The sequence below is a fragment of the Echeneis naucrates genome, chromosome 18 (genome assembly GCF_900963305.1).
Source record: "Echeneis naucrates chromosome 18, fEcheNa1.1, whole genome shotgun sequence".
NCBI lineage: Eukaryota > Metazoa > Chordata > Actinopteri > Carangiformes > Echeneidae > Echeneis > Echeneis naucrates.
Window position 1 is genome coordinate 8,049,362 of NC_042528.1, and position 14,334 is coordinate 8,063,695.

Sequence of the window (14,334 nt, forward strand, 5' to 3'; positions counted from 1 at the left end):
CGGGACCTAACACAGGCTCAGACCTACTACCAGGCCAAAGTAAATGTAAAACGAGTCAGAGCACTGTGAAGTACATGTCAGGTTCTGCTCCCCCATGTACAACCATCCTTATTACACTTTTACAAGCGAGGTTCAAATAAGTTTGAAATGCTTGTGTCAAAACGTAAGCTATTTCATCTAGCACAACAGACTCGAGCTTCAGCTTCTCCATCAGAAATATTCAACATTTACTCACAGAGAACCAAAGAAATGTGTTCAGAGAGCTGCTGTCTGCTGGGCATTTTGTTACTGGAGAGTCAATTATGTCATTTCAATATTATCTTTTAAAAAGAAACTTAAAATCAACAAACACCATATTCGAATGGATATAATTAAGGTTAGTCTTACTGGATGAATCACTGGTTAACCCATTTCTAACTGAATCTATATGCATGTATCCACTGTGGCTCAGCATTACCTTTTGTCCACTTCGTCCAGGCTCTCCAGGTTCACCCTGCAACACACGCAAAGAGGTTTTCAGCTGTGTTGATCATCTATTAATTCTTCCTTGCACTGGTCCTTTTAGGTAATAGTTTTCATTGATGAAAGCTAGCTTTACCTGGTTAACTGTAATCTAGGCTTGAGTTGTTGGCATTTGGTAGTATGTAGACATTTGGAGCTATAGTTTCACAAACTTTCACTATTAAATAGCATTTGGATCCGTTTCCCTCCTCAGCTGAATGGGTCACGTCGCTTTGAGTAGTTATAATGAGTAGATATTTATTGAGACTGTTCTGTGATAACTCGTTAATTTGAATGGTAGAAACTGTAACTGCATGGAAATGTATCTCCTTTAATAACTTTCAACAAAAGGACTTAGAGTTAGCCTTACCTTGATGCCGGCAGCAGAGGAGCCTGCATCTCCCTAAGGAAAAGGTAAAAAGAAAAGTTAGAGATATACAAGGTGGGAAAACTCAACTCCAACAAGTCCAAAAGTGACCAGACTCATTGAATCTTTCTCTAAGGTCGCAACAGGAATGAATATTAATGTGCAATTATTGTTGGAAAAATGAGAAAGAAGCCATCGTTTACTAAAACAATGCAGAGCATAATTTGCTCTGCATTTACTGATGAGTTCGAGGGAAAAAAAAAAAAGACAAGAAAATCCAATTAGTAAGCAAATTGTCTGCCACTCTGAGCTCAGATTTAATGTACCTTGTTACAAATGTTTGAGAAAGCATTTTCATTACTACAGAGCTGGGAATCATTTTGTCGTTTTCACATAGTCAAATTGTACAGCTGCATACTGGTAATAACACGAGGGGTGAAAACTGACCCGGTCGAGAAGAAATCCACACCAGCACAGGACGTGTGAGGCCTGATGGATATAATGCAGTAACAACCCCCGTTCCAACCGTTTGTTTCATTGCATTTCTTCAGGTAAGGGTATTCAATTAGGAGGCGACAAAGCTACTGAAATTGCATTTTTCCAGCAAAGTCATCCAGACATCCACAACCAGGCTCCTTTCTTATGGACTGCATTACTACAGTGAAAACAGACATTAAACAAGAGGCCAATAAGTATAATTATGGGCGGTTGGTGGGAAAAGGGAGTGGGGAGAAGGAGACGGGGTCTGTAGCTCTAGCGTGGACTGCGGTTTCACTACACATTCGCCTCATGCTCAGAAGTTGCTGAAGGAATGCTTCTCGCCCTCAGCTTTTTATGGGAGTCATTACGATGCATAGCACACAAGGCATGTTTAATTGCAGCATTTTTTTTCCTGCAGACAATAAACCGTGTTACTGTTTACAGCTGGGTTTTGTTGCACACTGAACCGCCTCCATCCTTATTTTCAAAACATATTCTGATTTGTGTATGGCCATTTTCGCACATCCTTTTTCATTTTTAGGGGCACAGATGAGCTGAGAAGAAACAATTGGAGGGAATGAAGTGAAGACATTTTTGGTCACACTTAAAAACAAAATGGATGTCATGTTGTGGTTGACATAAAAAAAAAAATCATTACTAAAGAGGAAACTTTATACTGAGGCTCATTATTCTGGCCTGTATGTGTCTTGAGTGGATAATTATTTCAACAAAACAAACATCAAAGAAGGAACTGGTCTACACCTGTTGCTTTTTGGCAATGATATGTAAGAATGTCGCACATATGTACTTAATTTTTACATCTTACACACACAAAAAAAAAAACTTTAAAAGATCTCACCTTGTTAAACTTGCAATCAAACTATGGACTATATGTAAGCATAATTAACTTTTTTTTTTTACCTCTCAGTAGGATGAGGTCATAAAGAGCTAACAATGTGAAAAACAACAATTTACAGCCTGGTTACACACTTTAAATTAAAAAAAGCCAGAACGCTCCATGTGAAAACAAAGATCAGAGAGCGCTGCACTTGCAATTAACACTTTAATCCCCCGCTGCTGAACTGATAAACACTATTGGCATTTTCTGCCACAACAAACCTAAAGAAGTGACATGAAGTCCTAGAACCAAGCGAGAGTTTTCACTGCTTCTAATCTCTTCCAAACGAAAAAGCCTGAGACGGAAAAAGTGGTGGAGCTGGGAGGTGAGTTGAGGTGTGGCACAAAGTGCTGAAATGTCCCAACTGGGCCAATTACCATGGTGAGGCTACAACTTGTGATTTGTGATTTAACCGCAGAGCAGCATGGAGAGCTGTCACCACAGCTCCACTTCATTACAGGCATCCAAAACTGTCACTGCATATGGCATTTAAAGATAATATGCCTGAAGATCTTATAATGAATGCTTGGTATATTAGGCCTTTTTCCAGATGCTTGCCTGAGGAGAGCGAATGAGGTGGAGAGAATTAATCAGCAAGGAGTGACGCCTGAGCTCAGCTGTGACAAATGTAACCATTAAATGCCACCACAGCGTTCAAAACATGACTCTTACTTCATATTTGGTCTTTGGCAGAGATGACCAGATTCAGCAGCCTCAGCTATAACTGACCTCTGACACTTAGTTAGAATATATGCGAGGCAACTCAGATTATGATTAGCTCCCAGGGCTAAGTGTACCTGCCAAGAGCTGAAATCGGTCCAGTTAGACAAAAATTTGGACTGGATCTTCGGATTCGAAATTCATACCAACCACTGTGCCACATCGGCTACAGCCAAGCACTCACAGCCTGGAACATCCCAGAGCCAAATCAAGAGTTTACTTAAGTTTATTATTTTTTTAAAACCTTTAAAGAATTTTCCTATCTGTGAGGTTTGACTTTTCAATGAGAAGAGCCACAGTTAATTTCACACCTAGTTAAATACTTAGGCAGAACGCATCAAAAGTAAATGGTTTAGAACTAAAGCTTTTAACTGTGGTAATGATTTGTTTTAAAGGGGGCCAGTGATGGACATGCAGAGGCTGCTGGAAACATTTCACTTCACAGCTGATGATGGCTTATGAAAGCAACACAGCAGGTAATCGGCCACATAATGTATACTTGCTGGAAATAAGAACATACATTTACTCAAACATTGTGCTGATTGCGAATTTTAAAACAATTTGTACTATATGTATTTGAGAGCTATAATTAATTCTGACTGCAGGCAAAGAAACAAAGCAAAAGTTTTAGAGATAAAGTTATTTTCTAGTTTTTATGTCGTCTTTAGTTAGCTTAAGCTAAGCTAACCTGCTGCTCATGATCATATTATGTTCACTTGCGATCAAGCAAATAAGCATGCTTGGGGGGAAAAAAGAAAAGAAAAAAAAAAAAGCTAGAACACCCCTTTTATTGACAATGCATTGAACCAAATTTTATGTAAGTGGTTGTCAAACAGCGAGCCTGACCCTTTTGAAGACTCTAAGCAAAACTAAGCAAGGAAAGATTTCACTAAATTAATACTTTTTCTAAAAAGATCTGAGCTCACCCTCCTCCACCCCTGACAAGAACATCCAGCTCATGGTTTTATCATTTGAACATGTGATTTGTTTGTCATTCAGGAGCCAAAGTGTAACATAACGTTCTGAGCAAAAGAAAGGAATTTTTGTGTGTACATACTATACATACACTTGAGCCTGCGCGTAACACTGGGCATATCAGTCCTGTCATTTTGTCTCTTTCACACTCCACAGACTCCCTCCTCTCCTCCTCTTTCAGTCAAAACAATCTCCCTTTGTATCATGTAAAGTCTGGTCAGACTGCTCATGTTGCCATTTCTCTCCCACTCCTGCGCTCCCTGAGGTTTCACTGCTCACCATAGCAAAGCTTTCACTGCCTCACCTCTCACCCTGTGTTACCACACTTTCCCTGCAGTGTGCTCTGTATATTGTTAGCTTTGGCATAGTCTGTCTGGAAGATTGTAGATTTCCTCCAGTTTGCTGTCCCTCTATTCTCGACTTTTTTCCTCTCCATGTAAAAACAATAAAAATCAGGGAAGGGCAATTGATCAGACACAAAATTCTGTCGTCCACATGATGACAGCAGGCTCAGCGTATGGAGTGATGAGCAATTTTCTCCTGTGGCTGATCCCATGTGTGTCTATGAGAACTTCCACTAAAGAATAAATCAGGCCTCTGTCTGCCTGGAATATGTTATACTCATCTGGATGCATGTCTTGATTGAAAAGCAATTACTCCTGCCATAATATGTATAAAAACTTTACATCCTGACACTGACAATCTGAGAAGATGATGTAATCCAATCCTGCTAATGAAAAAAAATCTTCTCTATTTCTCTGCTTGCTTTTAGTTTTGAACGATGAATGGCAGGTGACTCGCTGCAGAAGTCTGGACATATACGACTTAATTCCAATTCTTTCATTCCTGCAGCGAAACCCAATCTCTTTTCTCTCTGTCTGTCATTTACCGCGCTGAGGTGGACCAGATCAAAGCCGTGCTTGAGCTGCAAAGTTTTATCGCCTGCACTTTCCCTTTTGTTCACTCATTCTCCACAGATGATATCCTGCATCTGTTTCGCTCAAATGGTGTCTTTCTTGGCAGCTGTGTTTGGCAGTCAAAAAAACCCTCCCCCACTCAAACAAAACAAAAGAAAAAACAAAAACAAAAAAACAAAACAGAGTACCCATAAAGTGAGATGTTATCAAAGTTGTCCTCTGCTGAACAGCAATAAATTGGCGATGACATTTTGAGTACACTGCTTCTGCCTCGCTGCTGGTCTACCAGTAGCATTTATTTTTTACCCAACCGGGTATTTCTAGAAAAAGAACACTTTTTTGGAACCATGTTACCATATTTGGCAATTTTCAGGACATTTTCTCAATTACCCCATAAGTGTGAGAAGATGAGTCAACATTTTCAGTCATTTGTTACGTAATTGATTTGTTTCTTATTTGCTTTCGCAACTTTGACGGGCAAAGAGGCCTGAGATCTGCCAGGAAGTCACTCAATAAAAAAAAAAAAAAAAAAAGTAGTGATCTATCTTTATAACTGCTGCTTTAGCAAAATAACAGCAAAAGGCAGCAGCAAGGCCGTTTTTCAACAAGATTCATAATCTGCCTCTGGACATGACGTCAGAACAAACCCAACACAAAAACCTTTTCCTGACAATAAAAGCTTTTATGGACAGGCACACTGATTTTTTAGATGAAAAAAAATTTAGAAAATAGTAAAAAATTGAAGTCCACATTAAGCACGGAGGCTGCATCCGGTTCCTGGGTGATTGCTGTTGTGCAGCCTTGACTGCAGCTGATGGCACTTGACCTCTGCTACTTCTGCTGCTGTGTCTCGCCACAGATCTCGTCTCAGATGGCTAACATTAACTCTTTTTTTTTTTTAGGTTTTTCGGCCACAGCCAGACTCTGCTGTTTCTTTGAGCCAGCTCCAAGACATAAACAAAGAGAATGACAGGTAAAGTGGAATTTACATACCTTTTCCCCCATATCGCCTTTCGGTCCGTCTTCGCCCATATCCCCCTGTGATGAAAACACACAGAGATAATCGTGTATAGCTTATGAGGCTGCATGAGTATATACATGAGACAGATGAGAATCTAAAACCTACAAATATCTTAAAACTGTTTGCCAGATTAAACGTGCAAACTACACAGTAGGTCTTTGACAAATCTCTTTGTGATTGAATGCACTTTAAAACAGCTTAATGGATGCTTGCGCAAAAAAAAATAAAAAATTGTGCACTCCAGCAAAGATGAAGTGCCATTGGTGTACATGTTAAATTCACTTCTCACAAACTGAGTCATCACACATGGTTCAAATATGACTGATTTCAAGTGATGTAATACACTCTGTGGGGCATAATGGAAGTCATAAACTCCTGGCAACAACTGTGAAAAACTTCACTTCTAAATTTACAAATTTTCCATCTTTGCACGATGAAACAGATTGAGTGTCAGGGCCGCTTTTGGTCACGCAAGCAGCGTGGCTCTGTGGAAGGTAATGCTGGCCAGCAGGTCAGCCTTCCTCTTTGGTCCAGATCAGTACAGTTTTAATATATCTTTATACACAGTATGATCAGTTTGCACTGAACTGTCTCCACATTGATCTGAATGGATTGTCTCCATTGCCTCGATTGATCCGTGGACTACTGATCCTGATGAGCTGGTAATGTTCTGACTTCTCCTCTGGTGTCACCTTGATATTTGTAGTTAAGATCAAAAATGCCTCAACAATTAATTGCTGGTTTGTCATTATGCCCGTGATGCTTCACAAAAGTGAGTGTTACAGATATATTTAGGGCAAATCACAGCCAAATACAAACAAATACACAGCCTCAAAGAGCCGCAAACTCTCCTTGATGTAATACTTGCAGTTCTTTAAATTCATGATCCCAATTTGAAGGTTACTTGCAAATCCAAGGATTTAAAGTGAAACGCTGTGTAATGTGGTCCTCACACAAACAGTTTTTATCTGTTAGATGCTAACACTGTGCCTGCTGGCTCTTTAATTATTAACTACTGCCAGAAACAACAGTTTATATTAACGTATCTGGCTCCTCTTGAAATAAAAGCTCGTAGCCCTTTGGACTTTCCGTGCCTGCTTTGGCAGGAACAGATGATTTAAACCTTGTACATTTAAAGTTATATAATGAGCAGAAACTCCAATTTCAAACAGAGTTTCTGTCCTTAGTTTGGAAATGAAATGATTAAAAGAGTTTCTATGACACCAAACAAGTTTCAGGAGATGAATTGTTGGTTACTTTACCATCTATGAATCTAAATGTTGAAAGTCAAAAAGATTACTACCAGCAAATCAAAATCAATTTCTTTTAGAATTTTCTGGCTGCAACTTTACTAAGCAGGCAAAGAAGTCCCAATATCGTAAAAGTCTTCTCTCTGCTTCTTTATGATAAAATCCTTTTCCTTTTCTCATTTCAAAAAACTAATAGAGCTTGTTTGTGATTTTCTGCGCCACGTATATTTGTATCATAGTTTTGTTTAAAAGGACCTTAAGGATGTTATCTTTCTAGCATTGTAATCTTTTGAGTAATTTTCCGTAGTTGGAAATTCAGCCATTACTTCCATTCATCTAATTCTCCAGACACCTATGATGCTGTGAAAAATGGTTGCTAGGAGATTGTGAGCGCAGTACAACAGTCACCAGGTGTAATAACGAGAGGAAACAAATTGAGAACAACTGCCTGAAGGCAGGTTTTGTGGTCAATGAAACACAGCGAGTCACTGCCACCCTCCGCGGCGCGTCATTCTCAACTCGTCTGGGTCAATGTTCACACCTCCCACCCACTGCTGTCTAACAACAGTGAAAATGGTCACCAGCAGAATTGGGGGGTGGAGGGAACAAGGCTGTGTTTGCTCTCTGAGGCTATTGTGTGGGTGCAGTTTTTCTCCAGAGTTGGAGAAATTGGGTTCATTTTTGTGACTCTCTGAATCACTGACGGCCAAATCTCAGAAGGGAGTCTCCTTTGAAAAACAAAAAAAACAAGCTGCAGTGGTGAGAATTAAAGGCAGAGGTTCTGCCATTTTATCACGATGGCTGCATGATGGAACACTTGGTGGGGTATCAAGACTGATGGTAATAATAAAGTTTGGTGATCTGAATTTGCAGATTACCTTTTCACCTCGCTCTCCCATTTCACCCTGTTGGGAAAGAAAGAAGAGTGTTAGACACAGGAAAGCTCAGGGGGAGGTGGGTTCAGTTGGGGAGTTATTGCAGCCACAAAGGTCAGATTGTATCTGGGGTTAAATTCATTTTAGATTAGAGAAATCGTCTCATGGCTGTCTTCTCCTCAGACACACCCTCAAGTTCCAGCATTTAAAGAGTTTTAAGTTTTTTTACAGCGAGTTGTCAAAAAAACAAACCAAAAAAAAAAAAGCAAAACAGAATTTTTCAATTAAAATCCATTTTAGGTTCAAATATAGCATTAAAATCACACAAACAAATCTTTGTTGTAGTGTCTTTTAACTGATGAACATGTGAAAATAATATCACAGATGGATGAACGTTTTCCAAAGAGAATATAAAAAAACAAAAAAACATAAAAGGTGGTATGTGTGACGAAAGATTAACGAAAGATTTTATTAAGAATGGCCAAAAAGCATCATAAAAAAATTATGGTGACAATTGGTTGCGGTGTTCAAAAATGAAAGAGAAATGTTTGTTGTTTCTTGAGGTTGCTTTGATGGGAAAGGATGGAAAATTACGCTAAACTACAAAAATAGAAATAAGATTGCTATGAATTAAAAAAATAAGAGTGCACAGAATATTTGTGCATCAGACCTTGGCTCCGGGAATACCGTCCAGTCCTGGTATGCCAACATCCCCCTACGGACAGCATGACATACAAAGTTGCTGAATTGAATGTGCTGCTTTAGTGCGTTGCCCTCTGATTTAAGGTCAGGAAAAACGTTTAATATTTCTCTCTGAACATAGATCACCTTTAACCTTAACAGGGGTTCTGCTGGTGTCTTAGCAGGAGAGCCCATAACTGAGCCATAGACAGAGCAGTTGGAATGGGTTTTCCACTTGTTAATGTACAGCTACCATTAAATAAATACCATACAATTCCAAAAAGTACAAAATCTAAAACCACAAAGTGAATGTAGAGAGGATAAACAGGCTGATTGGAAGCTTAATTATCTCTGCTTTGGCTCTGAACATGAGCAAAAGAAGAAAGCCAAGGCCATCTGATGATTGCCAGTTCACTGTTAGTGTGAGACTGAATCCCTTGTTCTCAGCAGCTCTGACTGAGGAGCCAAACTCAGTTCATCCTTTGCCAAAACAATTAACCTGATGACCTCTGCAATCCTACCACATCATTAGCCTTTTAGAAGAGCTGTGGCTATTCCTCATCCCAGACACACAACTTTAATCGAATGATTCTGATTAATGTAACCAGAATGGAAAATAAAGCAATCTATTATTTGGATTAAAATAAATGTCAATGGGCTTCTCGGTATTATGAGAGTTAATGTATATATCATTCATTTTTCTTTCCCGCCCTTCTTATTTTTTTTCCATCTTGAGTGTTTTACCAAAACGCTTTGATGCTTCCTGATGTATTCTGCAAGAGGCCTTGTGGGAACAGAAGTGTGTATGACCTGTGCACACCCATACTACACCCTAGTGGTGCAAGTCTTCATAAACGTTGGAATCCTGTATCATCTATCAGTTCACATATGGGATTCATTCCCATAATGATGATGAAGTCTGATTAAAAATTCCTAAACTGGGTCTGATAAGGTTTGCATTAGTGATCATTCTCTTTCGGAGGATATCTCTCTCAGATCAAAATGAAGTCTGCCAATCAACCTGTCACTGCTGGCCGCACAGCCTCAACTGCAGAAAGAGTTCATCTTTCTGCATGACTGACACTTGCATACCAGAACCAATTCTGTTTTATAACTGCATTGCACAGCATTGGAGTTCTATTTCATGGGCACGAGAAAAGCCGACTCCTTACACGAGCATGGAATTAGGCCTTCAGCTTTTGCTGTGTGTATTTCAGGATGGCTTTCCCCTCAAAATGAAACTTCTTCACTCTGGTTCCCATTATGACCATGCGTGCTTCTCTACTCATATCTTTATAAATGTGTGCTTCAAATTAGAAAGATGATGCCTCTGAAATCATCTCCTCATCCATTCTAGTCACTTGTACCTTCGTTTGTTCTGGAATAAATGCACTTTTCCATTTTTCCGCCTCTGTGGAACACCTGCACTGTGTCTCCTTTATTCGGTTTGAGAATGAAATGCAGAAATGAGCTGAGAGTGTGAGCAGATTCACGGGCAGCTCATGACGGTACTTTGTGGTTAGGTCTTGAAGATGCAGCCCAGGGGATTGCTCCTAAATAGGATGGCGGTTTCAAATTGTCAGAATGTGCGGTAGAACTTTTCTAATATGAAAAGTGCAGCACATGGCCAAAAAAGACTAATGAAAACTCTAGGTTAACCTTTTGAAGATAAAATGCTTTCAGGTGTGGATGGAAGTTGGCTCTCTGAACTACTTCTTTTGTGGTTTTTGTGAGTGAAGCGTGATACCATGTTCAGCCTGAATGTAGAAGGGCTTGACGATTTAACTGGAAAAGTTTAGCATTAAGAATTTGTAGCAGGTTTAAAGTGGACCCTGCTGCCATGAGAAGTAGCCCCAACAGCTTGTTCTCAGACAAAACTAAAGTTAGAAAAATTGGTACCACAGTCGCCAACTGTGGTGTTTGTATGCACTCACCTTTAGTCCATCAACACCTGGGATGCCGGGAGGCCCGAGTGAACCCTGGGACATAAACACATAGGCCTTTAGGTGTCACCGCACTAAAAAATGACACTGGGAAAAGACTGAACATTGGACACTGTGGAGTTACTTATACAGTTAGTATAGCAGAAATTCAAATGAATATGTGGCAATGGACTTTGTCTTTTGACCCTGCTACTCAGTGCTTAAACCTCATCCTGACAGACCCAACAGTCCAAAGGAAACATAAAATCAAATGCAAAAACTGCTGTAACAAAACTGCAGTTCAGTCAAAGGTCAACAAAGCGAATAAACATATATGCGATTAAACAGCCTGAAGAAGTCCTCCCATGCTGTCTATTGCTCCTAAGCCCACTTCCCTGTGTGTGCAGATCTTAAACAACCAGGCCAGAATAAACACTGGATGTCATATTTTAAGATCGGGTGGGGAGGCGGAGGGCAAGAATAGGTGTAGAGAATAATTGTAACAAGCTTTAAACTGCAATAAAGTTTTAAAACAAAGCTTTATATATTGTATAGCTCTTATGTTTGCATGTTCCCCTTTATCTCATAAAAACAAGATGATTAAAACGCAGAGGTTGTACCAAACATGTAATAAACTCTCCTTCTCTCGCACTGCTTTGTTTGTGTTGGCTCTGTGCTGTCTCATAATATAAGTAATTTACTGTAATCATGATCTTCTTTACAGCTGTATCAGAGATTTGGGAAAACAATTATATTTACACTTGAAGCAATGAAAAACAAAAGTATTTATTTGTTTTGAATAATTTTGGCTGTGCTTCAATATATACCTATGAGTCTGCAATACCTGGTGAGGAGAATAAAGAGTGGATGACATAAAAGTGGGGGGATTCATAATATATAATGTCCCTGCTTTGATTACTTTAAATATATGATCCCTCTCCATTTTAGATCATGTTATGACACCAAAGGAGTCATTGAGGTGATGAAACATTAGTGATTGCTGATGTGGGCCCTCTGCTAAACACCACACAGCCCCAGCAGCAGATCTAATTGAGTAGCCTCGGGCCTGGCTTATGAGCCATTAACACGGCGGTGTGTCATTGTTGACCCCTCCACACACACTTCCAACCCACCCCATCCCCCCCACTACGCCGACGGGAGGCCGTGCCGACAGATGACAGCACAGACAGGAAGTGTCCGATTGGGTTACATTGAACAAACACTGGCAGCTACCTGATGGCTGGATAAGGTTTACATCTGTTCCTCACATCAGCGCCGCCAGGGACCCGAAAGCCTGTATCACAGCACTTAGCTCCAGGGTCTCTGTTCTCTGTCTCCCACTCTGAGTCACTCTTTTCCTTTCCTTCCTCTCATTTTTTAAGCCTCAGCCCTTCTGTTCTCTCTTAATGCAATCTGACCGATATTTGTGCAACTTGTCCAACAGGTAGTATGAAATCCAAAAGAGTATCCTATTGGTAAAGAATTTCCCTGTTGGTTTATGAATTAAGAATTCATAAAAACTGAGGCTCATAAGAGAGAGACTGAGTCACTACAGTGTGAAATCTATTTTTTAAGCCAGGGAATCTCATTTCATTTAATTGAAAAGAAAAGTAAAGAGTATCAGTGGAACAAAGAGCTTATGGTTTGTTTGTTTTTTTGACTCACCTTCTGCCCTGGTGGCCCCTCAGGTCCCTATAAACGAGAAAACAGCGAGAAGGAGAGAGCGAGTGGAAGAAAAATAGAACAAAAGAGTCAAGATGAAATAATATGATTTGCCCAGCCAATGTGGTCACAGCAGAGACTGGCAAGGCTCTAGTAGGATTTCATTCAGTGAGCACACTCCCTTCAGGCAGAACAGAATTACAATCAATCCCTTGTTTTATTTTTTTTTTCCTCCAACAAAGAATGAAAATCAACTCACTCTGTGCCTTATTTTCAATGAGCTGCGCCATAAACATGAATCACTAACGAGAGCATGAATAACTAAATCTTTTATGGTTCTATCTTTTATGTTGATCTCTTGCCTTCACTTTAGTGTCTGTAAAACCTTGCCTTGTTTGACTGCTCTACATCTTAAGTCCACAGTCCAACACTTGGAGAAGTTGATTACCTAAGTGCTAAGTGCTAAGGGCTTTCAAAGCATACATGTTATGCTGGGCAAAAAGACATCACATCGCTATCTGAGATATTAGCCAGTGACAGATGTGACTGGGAGGACAGTTTCTATTCTAAACCTTTGTATAGGTTACCACAGGGAAGCTGGAGCCTGCAGAAAAACAGCAGGACTATTTCATGAATAAAATGAGAAAGCAAGCCTAATGTTCGCTCCCTCCATGTCGGCTTAAACTGGACACTGTGCTACTGCAGTACCCACAGCAGTTCATCAACACCTTCACGCTTGGCTGTTATGGCACCTAGTGCGGGCCAGCGTTTTTCTCACTGTCAGCTCAGGATCCACAGGAAATGGAGCCATTTGGCTCATCATGTATAGTTGGGTCGAGGCCAGGCAGACTTTATGTCACACAAGCCTTCGACACCAACAAATTTACTTGCCTTCCTCTTGTTGATGCAGTATAATTGGGAAAAAAAAAAAAAAAAAAAATCACAATCTGGTCTCCTGTTGTGAAAGCTTTGTGCGCCTATATTAAAAAAACTGGCCAAAAAGGACACACTCAGGTTGAAAAGTTTGACTGTCAGTGCAAATTTTTGTGAGGAAGAAGTGGAGCTTGGTGGCGGCCAACATATGCCTTGTGGCCAAAGCATCAATGGATGCTTGGCTCAGCGAAAAGGACAATAATAATGACCAATATTCTGAGAATAAACCGTTTCGTCTAACTTCCCAGTCTTGTTTCTGGTGATGATACAAGATGATCAGAAATTCTGGAAGCTAAAACTTTCTCGGTTTCTTTTTTTGACCCTTTGACCAAAACTAGCTTGTGAAAATGCTGCAGTTCTCACATTTGTAGAAATGGCCCACACAATTGCAGCTCATTTATAGTGCATTCCATCTGCACTTTTAACAAAAACCTCAATGAACAACTTTCATTATCCTTGCCAACCGAGAAAAGGTTTTCCTCCTGCTTGCTTTTAAGAGTCTTTGTTAACTATCCTCAGTAGGGTTTGGTAAACATCTTTATGACCCACTAGGTATGTGAGAGCATGTGCCACTCGCCTGAGCACTAATTAGCTTGGCTACATCTGAGAGTGCTCAGGGGCTACTGACTGAAAAGAGTTTTCAGTCAAGAACCCTTGAGGAAGTCTTAGTCCTGCTTCTTTTGTTCTCAGCTTTTGGCCCAGACTTTGAGAGAAATTAAAATTGTGGACCATTTCAAATTTATCATGAAAAACAGATGGAATTTCAACTAAAACTGAGAATGACAGCACATGCTCAGCATATTTCAGCTATGCTCCTTCATTTAATATTCGGAAGAGGTAAAGATCTATAAATGTGCAATGTCAATGTGATGCCTATTGAACTCTAGTATCCGAGCATAAACACAAAGCACTGAATGTTTGGCGCTTTCATTCATGACAAACAATGAGGCGACTGCCAGGTCAATTCCCACACTCTGGTGGTTGAACCCTCAGTCACTTGAAGAACTTCCAGTGAGCAATTCTTGCTCAGCATCTACAGGAAAAACATTTTCAAAGTACAGAAAAGCTACATGTTTGGGCTTTGGGTACACATTAGGAGCTTCTGGTCCAAGCTCCCATTTCACTTAAAACC

At 40.0% G+C, this 14,334-nt stretch overlaps 1 protein-coding gene across 5 annotated transcripts in view; it reads right to left on the reverse strand.

Moving 5' to 3' along the window:
- col25a1 (collagen type XXV alpha 1 chain) overlaps window positions 1-14,334 on the reverse strand; it is a 128,317-nt gene that overhangs the window by 16,511 nt on the left and 97,472 nt on the right. For 4 of the 5 annotated variants that reach the window (XM_029526314.1, XM_029526311.1, XM_029526312.1 and 1 more), the window contains exons 10-15: window positions 12,273-12,299; window positions 10,620-10,664; window positions 8,008-8,034; window positions 5,852-5,896; window positions 872-904; window positions 458-493 (exon numbers count right to left, since the gene is read on the reverse strand). In XM_029526314.1, the coding sequence (XP_029382174.1) occupies window positions 458-493; window positions 872-904; window positions 5,852-5,896; window positions 8,008-8,034; window positions 10,620-10,664; window positions 12,273-12,299 (213 nt within the window). Of the gene's footprint in view, window positions 1-457; window positions 494-871; window positions 905-5,851; window positions 5,897-8,007; window positions 8,035-8,674; window positions 8,720-10,619; window positions 10,665-12,272; window positions 12,300-14,334 lie in introns of all 5 variants that reach the window. The other variant, XM_029526313.1, reaches the window with a different exon arrangement.